Source organism: Pteropus vampyrus, unplaced genomic scaffold (assembly GCF_000151845.1).
Source record: "Pteropus vampyrus isolate Shadow unplaced genomic scaffold, Pvam_2.0 Scaffold42, whole genome shotgun sequence".
In the NCBI taxonomy this organism is placed as follows: domain Eukaryota; kingdom Metazoa; phylum Chordata; class Mammalia; order Chiroptera; family Pteropodidae; genus Pteropus; species Pteropus vampyrus.
Window position 1 is genome coordinate 10,109,080 of NW_011888823.1, and position 10,850 is coordinate 10,119,929.

At 34.8% G+C, this 10,850-nt stretch overlaps 1 protein-coding gene across 1 annotated transcript in view; it reads left to right on the forward strand.

The window, feature by feature from the left end:
- The first annotated feature begins 5,818 nt into the window (after positions 1-5,818).
- The window catches only part of MYL1 (myosin light chain 1), a 23,805-nt gene continuing 18,773 nt past the window's right edge, over positions 5,819-10,850 (forward strand). Inside the window, exon 1 of the mRNA XM_011358669.1 lies at positions 5,819-6,090. Coding sequence (XP_011356971.1) covers positions 5,971-6,090 — 120 coding nt within the window. The 5' untranslated portion in view covers positions 5,819-5,970. The remainder of the gene's footprint in view (positions 6,091-10,850) is intronic.

Below are 10,850 nucleotides of genomic sequence, written 5' to 3' on the forward strand. Positions count from 1 at the left end.
AATTCATACATGTTATGAATTATATGTTATTATCCAAAATTATCTATTCATCATAAACATTGAGCAGCTAATATATATCAGCTACAGTACGGAGTGTTGTCACAAAGAAATCCAGCCGAAACGAGTTTCTACATTTCATTCACTTTTCTCTCTCTAAAACATCAAAGAAGTCCAAGGGCTTAGCCCACTACAACTCTTATTACAATTTTCTGTACCTCAAAATTCCCAAGTCTCTCCTTTTCTCTCTTTTACCCTTAGAGAAACCCTCCCTGTCCTGCTATCTTGGTTCCCCACCCCACTGGATGTGTTCCCCCACAGCACACACCCAAATTCTCTCACCTTTCCTCCTAGTAACCCCTGAGCAGGATGGGTCTTCTTTGTTTTAATTGCTTTCCTCACAAGAACTGCTCTGAAGATTTTTACTTTTAACTGAGGACAATAGCGAGGGGGAAGCTGTAAATTTACATGTATTAATACTTTTCACGTCACAGTTATAAGCATTCAAAACCTATCTCTTTTGATAAATAGTAAGATGCTCTTAGCCTAATGTAATTATTCAGGGCAATACTTGGTTGCTGAAAAAAGTGTATGTGTGTGTGTGTGTGTACGTACGCATGCACACGTAGGATATGTATTCTAGAGATTCACACAGATTAAGCACCACTGCTAAAGAGTGAAGAAGAAGGGACAGTGCCCTCAAAGGAAGAGCATCGCAGTGGGTGAGAATGTGAAAGTAGCTGCCTGTAGCTTCTCTTTCCAGTTTCCAAGCCCCTTTCTACTGTCACCTTTCCTCTGCAACACACAAAGACATTAACATTTTGGCACAGTGATATCATCTCTAAAATTTATATCATAAATCACGATATAATGCTTCATTTTTCTGAGGCACAACGGGAAGTAAAGTCTTCATAATCTTTCCCTACAATTCCTCATTTCGCATTCAGCTTAGATCTTTCTGAAGGTCTCATAATTCCTCTCTTGCTTATCTGAACAGTAGCCAACCCAGGCATACATTCATACGTGCATACAGAATTATGTAGATTTTTTTGTGGATTTTTATATATATACACACACACACATACATATATATATAGTATCAAACTATACCTCATATCATTCATATTGCTATTTTCATGTCTTTAAGATCTTTCTACCACTATGGAAACAGTACGGAGGTTCCTCAAAAAACTAAGAATTGATCTACCGTATGATCTAGCAATCCCTCTACTGGGTATTTACCCCAAAGATTTGAAAACCTATATATGAAAAGATATTTGCATACCGTTGTTCATAGCAGCATTATTCACAGTGGTCAGGATATGGAAGCAACCGAAGTGTCCCATGATAGGTGACTGGCTAAAGAAGCTGTGGTACATGTATACAATGGAATATTACTCAACCATAAGAAGAAATGAAATACTGCCATTTGCGACAACATGGATGGACCTTGAGATAATCATGCTAAGCCAAATAAGCCATACAGAAAAAGTCGAAAATCACATGATATCACTTATATATGGGATATAAACCTAAAAGCAATGAATGAACAGGACAAACAAACAGAGACTCATGGACATGGACAATGGACTAGTGGTTATCAGAGGGTAAGAGGTGGGGGAGGAGAGGGAAGGTAGACGAGGTAAAGGGTGTCAAACATGTGGTGACAGAAAGAAATCTAACTGTTAAAGTATACAACTGAAACTTATTGGATTTCGTTAACCAATGTCACCATAAAAAAATTAATTAAAATATTTTAAAAAAAAGATCTTTCCATATCAGTATATATTATATTTATGTTGCAATCTTTTTCCTATATAAAAATTCCGTAGTAATATCCTTGTACAGGCTCCTGGTTCATAGATGCGAGTATTTCTCTATGGTAGTATTTCTCAAATCTTCACCTTAGAATAATCCAGAGATCTTTTAAAATACTGCTGCCCAGGCTCCCCAGTCTCTCCCTCCACTAGACCACTTAAATCAGAATCTCTGAGAGTGGAGCTCAGGCATGAGTATTTAATAATCTCCCCAAGTAATTTTACTATGCATCCAGAGTGGAGAATCACTACTAATTATGAATAGGAATGGCTGAGTTGAAGAGTATATGCATTTTACATTTTGAACTCATTTTGTAAATGGTTAAGTTCTATACAATTGCAAATTATGTGATATTATCATTTCTTCTGCTCTAAGTAAGCTTATCAGGAAATCTAAGAGTCTAAACCAACTACCAGGAAAGGGTCTCCTAAGCTCAAATGGCAGCTCCTTACAGAGGCCTGTATAAAGTGGATGCCCACCTCACCTCAAGCAATTATTTTCATGGCATTTGGTTCGTTTTCTTTGTATTACTCATGACAAATTCCAATCAATTCATTTAGTTGATCGCTATCTTTCACAGCCCACAATCCTATAAAACGTCAAGACAACAGAAACCAAACCACTTTGTTCTCCCAGTAATTCTAATGCCTATTATAACAGAGCCTAGCATACAATAGGTGGACAATTTGTGTGCAATAAATAAAGCCCTGTGGCTGCCTGGTCAGTAGTGAAGCATGTTAGGCTGTGATAAGGACCAGCAAAATGAAGAGAAGATGCTGGTTGCTCTCATTTCCTAGGTCCAACATCCCAAATAGAAAAACAAGTATTCTATATTAGCCAAAAAAAACCCACAAAAAACAAAACAAAACAAAAACTAAAAACCTACACTATCATATAAGATAAAAATTAATGTGTGGAGAATCTTGACCATACAGTTAAGAAAAACCCACAATGAGATTAAGAGGTAGAACATAATAAGCCATCTTTAGTAATGAATTTGTCCCTTCTCTGCCATTCCCCTGCACTTTGCTAAGCATCAAAAAGAAAAAACGAAAAACAAAAAATTGATACAGCAAATGGTACAGTTAAGCATGAAGAACACTTGAAAGATCTGAGCACAGAGCATATCAGCTGTCACCGAGAACATGATTCCTCAGCTGTTGCCCTTCTTTCCCCTTACAAGTAACTCTTGTCACACAGTCCTGTAAAAAGGAAGGGTCAAGAGAGAAATTTCATTTTGATTCTGATTCTCATATAAAATTACTGAGGATCATAATTTCAGAAAGCCCCTAAATTCTTCTTTCTCCACACATAATTTTAATGCCTAAGTAAGTGATGTATACATTGTGTCCAATAGGACTAATTATTCCAAATGGCCAAAAAGCCTCAGTGCTATAAATTGTCAACCTTTTTAGAGGTTCCTTCTATAATATACCTGATCAAACACAAAGAATTATTGAACAAGTGGGAGTGAATGAGATCTTACACCTCATTTCTTTGAAATTTCAGGGTAAATTATTTTTACTTCTATTTCTCATTTTTTAAAATATATTTTTAGAAAGTTTTAGATTTACAGAAAAGTTGAGAAGAGAGTTTCCGTGGGCCCCATCCCCAGTTTCCGCTATTATTAGCACCCTACTTTAGTATGTTACATTTATCACACCTAATGAACCAACACTGACGCATTATTATTAGCTAAAGTCCATGCTTTACTCAGATTTCCTTAGTTTTTACCTAATGTCCTTTTGTTATTCCAGATCCCATCTAGGACAGCACATTACATTTACTCATCATATTTCCTTAGGCTCCTCTAGGCTGTGAGTCTCTCAGACTTTCTTTGTTTTTGATAAGCTTGACAACTTTTAAAAGTGCTTGTCAGGAATTTTGTAGAATGTCCCTCCATTTGGGTTTGATTGGTGCTTTTGTTATGACTGGACTAGGTTATGGGTTTGGGCGAGGAGCCTGTCTAACGTACCTCAGCCACACATTCAAGGTTAACATCAACAGTAATGTCACGTTGATAGTATGCTCTCTTCATACGATATGAACGGCACTTTACCTTTGTGAGTTCTACTTTTCCTTTGTGAGTTCTACTTTTCAAGTCGAAAATTCTATACCAACATATTTTCCTCTGTGAAGTCATAAATCTGTGATATATATCAGGTAACACAAAGAGATTTAGAAATATAGTGAGATGAAGCCATTTTTCCCCTTAATATGAAAAAATGTGTTCCTATTTCAAAATTTTGCCTTAGAACACATAAAACTCTTTTACGTGTAAAACCTGGCATGGTCTTTAAGAAATTTCTGCACATGGAGCAAAGTATTAATACAGGCCACGAGATCAAGTAAGAACATATCCGCCATTCCGTAATTACAGAAAAAAAAACCTATGTATCCTTTGATAATCCAAAGGAAAACAAACCAGTGGACAAATTTTTACTATTTACAAAAATAGTGTTTCTATTATAAAACATAGCATTATCTTTTGAATTCTATTCTACTTATTTAAATTTGAGACAAGGAGGATACTTAGACAAAATATGTTCAGATTCTCATGACTGTCTTGAAATGCAAGAAATGTGTATCAGCAGCTAATTTAGATCATAACTGAGTCCTTGGTGTGGGGCTTCATGGGGGAGGGAGCTTATCAAAAAGCTTCTCCTGCATATATGTGGATCAAATAATATAGTAGAAAAGGCCATCGTGTGAGATAAGGAGACTGATTAACTGTTGGTCAGTTGTGACCTAAGTGAATTATTGCTAATATGAGAGTCTTAATCTCTCTTAGTTGTAATATATGGAGAGGAATAATGACCTTCCCCAAGCTAAAAAATGCTTTTATATCAGACCAAAAGAAAATGGCTAATTAGAATATATAATATGTATATTTATGCATATATATTTATATGTATATATATGTGCTCTTACACATGTAATGTATAAATATGGCTCTTTTAAAAATCCCAAATTAGCTAGTTTTTTTCCTAATTAATAACTACACATTAATTAAATATCTCACAAGTTAGAAAAACAGAAATGAGGATGGTACCCTGGTTATTCTTATGCTTCTTAATATGAGAGTCTAGCCTAGCAAACTGAGGATGCCAAGGACAGAAAAGGAATGAGTTACTCACCAAAACTTACACCATATTGATAACTGAAGTCCTTTTCTTTATCTCTCTGGCTGCTTAGGTTAATTTAAGAATTTATCTTATCTTCCAAGTATAGATAGAAAATGTAAGTGATAAGTAAATAATCAGACTTTATGTCACCTAAGAAGTAAAATGGATAAATACCTAAATAGAAAGTTACTTTCCTATCAGCAAAGTAATTTTGCAAGAAGGTAAATCTTGCCGTTATTTCCATTCCATTTGACACTTTTCATTAAATTACAGAAAGAAAATTAAGTTATAGGAAGTAGTTTTAAATTGTTTTGCTTTAGCATACAGTTTACCACAGTTGAAAAGAGAGAAAGAGAGCCAGAGAAGGGAAGCCACTTTAAGACTTGATGGGTTTTCCTTACACGTGATTATTTTTAAACACCACTACCTCTTTGCTGACCAACATTTTCTTGCAAGTTATGGCAAGGAGGGAGGAGCATGAGCAGAGGAGCTGGATGAAAGTTGGTAATACTCGCTGCCAAAATTCCAAGTTGAAATCAAATCCTTCAGTAATGTCTCCTAGGCATGAAGGTTGGGGAGCGGGGGAGATTTACAACTTCAGCAGAACTGTAATTCTACCAAGAAAAAGTATCAATCTATTTTCCTGTCACCAAAGCGAGTCGCTCAAGCTGACTTTGTCATACTTATTTCCCTTTGTATATGGAGGTGACAAAGGAAAAAAAAAAAGCAAGAAGAGTTAAAAAAAAATTGATGAAGCCCTGACCCTTTAGACTCCATTTATAGTCGGAGCAGGAATGCCATCCCCCTTGACTAGCGAACTGTCCAATCCAGCCGCATGTGTCAAGATTCTATTAGGCACTAAGTGAAATATATATGCATGCCCTTATACCATTTAATACTCTGGGTTCTACCTTCAAGACACTGGGCTGTGGATCAACCGAACCACCGCTCACTCCTCTTCCAAGAATCACTTTGACAGGTTCTTTTGGAGGTGCTCCTTCTCTTTTTTTAACCCATCCTTTTAAACAAAATGGCACCAAAGAAGGATGTGAAGAAACCTGCTGCTGCTGCCGCACCAGCCCCTGCCCCTGCACCTGCACCTGCCCCAGCCAAACCCAAAGAAGAAAAAATTGACCTCTCTGCCATTAAGGTAACTAAATGGATGAATCGTTTGGTCACTGAAACATCTTTTCAAAGTAGGAAACGCTAATAAATTGCAAAGGGTCGTTTTTTTTTTTTTTCTTTTAAATTGAGAAATGACATTACAAAGTGAACTGGTAGATTTGGGGAGAAGAAAATTTTGATTAAATAAACTCAAACATATACTTTTAGTAAAATTAGCATTAGTATGGTATTATATGGGGAACATAATACCTGTATTTGCTCTATTTCTTTTCTTCTCTGGTTTCCTTTTTTTCTCCTAATTTGTCAAAGTGCAATTTATGGGCAAAATACATATGCGTAAATGTGTTTTACAAATATTTTAAACCAGTAGCTTTGTTTAAGTAAAATCTCCGTAGAAACTGGATCCCATACTTTAAAGCTATAGCAAAAGGAAAGTTTTAGTCCAGTCACTTGTTTCCAAAAGTTTAAAAACAGCTGATGACCCAGTTGTCATGGATGTACTTATTTGACAGCTGCTTTATTTCATCTGAAGAAGAGAAGATTTTTGCAATTCAAGTTAATTCCCCCTTCAGCTTTGCTTAATAAAGTTTGATACAACACTAAATGAGATCTCAGTGTAGACAATTATGTACTCAAGTGTTTCAGTGACTATAACTGTCATCTTGTTTATTTATACATAGAATTTAATTCAGAATGTGTGAGCTGCTTCTAAATGAAACTAACCAAAAAATACTGCTAAACTTGTTGGTTATATGGCTTTCAGGTTATGTCTTTGAGCTCTTCATACTGATCTTGAACTAAGGAGAATGTGATTAATTTTTGTGTCAACACTTCGCTGTGATCAAAGTTCTCAAATACCAAATGATTATTTGCTTTTGGAAAAATGACGCACTGCATGTGTCTGTTTTCTCTCAGTGATGTAACCCATCAAATGTGTACCTTGTCCTCATTCACTGGGCTCAGATTGGTGCAAATGACAGTTTGAATATCTTCATCTAATAACTCTGCCTTACATGGAAAACTAGTGGCCAAGAGTGCCTATGAGTGATCTTTCTGCTTAAGTCAAAAGTTCTGTACATAATAAATCTGAACTTTGCTCACTTAACACTGTTTTCTTGCAATGGCAATGCTGACCTATAAACATTTCATTAACTATTTTAGTATAATTGTAGATTTTAAAAATAGTCTTGATTTAATATTTAATTAGATCACCTTTAGATATGTGATGAAATTAAATAAATATATTCATAATTTTTATAGCATTCCAGTTAAACATGAAATTTTATGTTTCAAAGTAGAAGTAGATTAACACAAATATTTTATCTTGCATTTGTAGGTAACTAAACTAAAGTCATATTTGAAATGAATCTAAGGAATTATTCGTTTATTTTTTTTATTTTTTGGTTAGGAACTATTCTTAATGAATATCCACTTCGAAGGAGAAATGTATGTCAGATCATCTAATAAACATTCTTCTACCTTGAGGACTGCATGCATACAGTTCATTAAGAGGAAATCAAATTTTTCACCTTCAGTAACCCTAGTTAATGTATCTTTATAGATACACACTACATTATACAATGAGTGTGATTGATTACAGCCATTCCAATTATTATAATTGTCTCTGTTCTTTGACTCTCCACTCTATATTAACATCAGAGATAAGAATCAGTGTCAAAGCTATTCCTATTCCTCTTATATTTATTGTGATTTATAAGACAATGTCATCTCCTTGTATCTGGGACTACAAGTATCTGGAAAGGAAAAAAGAAAGTGCCTTCTTAAGAAGAAAAAGTATCTCACCAGTGAAAACAGGCATTAATGTTCTTCCCCGAGGAACTGTGTAAGAATAAGTAAATAAATAAAAATTTAGTTCAGCAGGTAAGAGGTCTCCAAGAAAAGACAAAACATCACTTTTTTAAATCCAGCAATTAAACCGATTACTTGTTCATCTTCAGTAGGAAAGTGACACTTCTCTGAATCTTGAAAATTTGTTTATTTTTCATCTATATGTTGAAATAACACTAGTATGAGCTAGCACAACTAAGCAAAAGAAGGAAATACTCCTAGAGAGTTTCTGTAAAGATGGGGACTACTCCATCTTCACTATTTCATTGCAGAACAAAAGATGTGATAGATTCTGAGAAGGTAAAAAAAGTTAAATGAATCTAGAAGAAACAGGAAGAAATTATCCTTTATCTCTCATTCAAAGAGCCCATTCCTGATAGAAAGAGAAAAAAGAAAAGAACAGAATTTCAGAATTGAAGCTAACATATTTTTGTAAAGAAATTTAAATGCCTTCAATGATTTTTATTCATTAACATGAAATCAGTGCATATTTAAAGGTATTATAATACAGCTAAAGAAGGTGATACAACATGAGAACTTTATAAAATTTAATTTCATCCCAGTAGGTAATAAGGCTAATTAAAATTTACATTAAAACATTTCATATTTTGATGCTTTTAATCACTTAATGATGTTTCTAGCTGTATTACCTCATATAAGTTATAGACTCTCTTCAAGCAGAGAAAATGAACTTTCAATAAATTAATAGAACTGTTAAGTGTATTCATTAACTTTCTGAAAACTCAATAAAGAACAAAACTTAATTGGATTTTAAACTTTCTTTCATAAATCATGTGATTTAGAAATCTATCTGTACCTCAGACTTTGAGTAATGCTAGTTTAAGTGTAACCATCTTGTGTAGTATTATAATCATAGTTACATTTAATTCCTCAATATTATTCCCACCTGATATCTATGTTCCGTATTATAATATACCATGTTTAATAGCCATATATTTGACTCTGAAGAATTTTAAATATTATTAATTAGTCTTATCAATTTCTAAAATGTCCTTTTCAATTTGATTACTTGGTTTGTTGGTTATTTGTTTAGAACAGTTCTTCAATCGTTCTGACGTAAAACCTTTGATAGCTGAGGGTATACTTACTTGATGTCCTGTCCCATGGATTTTCTATGAGTATCCTTTTTCAAAAACACATTTACTACTAATATCTAAACATTAAATTTACTGTCCTGGGTGGTTCTAAGCACTTTTTGTTTTCAGAGAGCTGATATTTCCAGCAAAAATGCCCAGACTATAGAACACTGCCTGACGGAAGCTCAGAATAGGAACTGAAATCTACCATGAGTACAGTTGTAGGTGCAAACACAAAAATGAACACCTGATGCCCCAAACTGCAACCAAGTGAAATAACAAAAATAAATAAGTAATGAGATGACCATGTGCCTAGATTTTTAAAGATCTTCAACGTGTATGTGAATTTTTTGCATGATGCATGCCTTAGCTGATATGTCAGGATTGCTGTGAGGTGATGGGATTTTGAATCATGTCTCTCACTGTACTGCTTAAATTTTAATTCTCATTGTATTCATCACTCAATCAGGTCATCCCTGACTAGATACTGCAGGCGAGATTACAAAAAGTGGTAAAGGTACGGAATGCATTGACAGAAACTCATCAAGTAACAAATGTCATAGCGACTACATACTTGGGAAGATTTAATCTTTCAATTTAATGAGTAAGGTGGAGATACAGCACTCCCAATAAATACATCTATTTACTGATGGGTATTCAGTGGTGGCAAATATTATGCATATGTTGTGACACATGACTCATTCTGGTCTGGGTATAAGATTGTTTGTGTTACTCTATAGATTCTTTTTCTCATCTCTAACAAGGCTAATACGAATCCAGTTGCACTTAGAAGAACTGTTTCAAAAATCGGATGAGGTCATGACCCGTGAAAAGCTTTAAAGATTATAAAGTTCTTTATAATATAACAGTCATTATTCATTGTGAATTTACTTTGTATGCTATTATCTTATTTAATTCTCATAACATTACACTGAGGTTGTTTTAGCCTCATTTTGCAAGAAAAGAAACTGAGCCTAAATGAGGTTCACAGTTATGCCCATGAAACTAGTAAGTGATGAAGAAATGAATAACCTAGCAGGCCAAATCCATGCTGTGTTAATCATATTCTAAACTGCCTCCTGTTTTTAAAGAGTAAGCTGCTGTGTCTAAGAATGTGTAAAGGAGCCTTTTTTGCTCTCAAGCATAAGAGGTAGAGTGAATCTTCTCTTGCTCTGCACAGCCCTGTATAGCCAGAAGAGGGGGTAACAAGCACACATTAGAGCAAGTTCATCAAGACTTTGACCTTGGCAATTCACTACTGTTTTGTTCTGCAAGGCTTTCTCCTATCTTAGTACCTGTTACTGACAGGTCAAGTGTTCTCTTTTACAGATTGAAGGTAAAATATTAGGAGCTTAGAAAAACTCCTAGTCACTTTGCTCCAGCTTTCTCTAAAAAGCTGTAAGCAGAACATGGGTATAAAAAATGCTGTTATAAGAGTAGATTGATAGTTGCCAAGGGTGGGACTGCAGGTGGTCAGAGGATACCAGTATCCACTTGTAAGATGGTAATTTCTGGGAATCAAGTGTACAGCATGGTCACTATGGTTAACTGCACCATTTTGTATACCTGAAAGTTGCTAAGAGAGTAAATCTTAGTTTCTAACTACAAAAAAAAGGGGGGGGGATAATTATGAGGCGACAGATGTGTTAATTGACATTATTGTGGTAATTATTTCACAAAATCAAAATTATCATGTATCATGTCATCACATTATATACCTTAACCAGCAGTCCCCAAACTTTTTGGCACTAGGGATGGGTTCTTCTATGAGAATCTAATGTCTGATGATCTGAGGTGGAGCTGAGGCGGTGATGCTAGCTCCCGGGAGCGGCTGCAAATA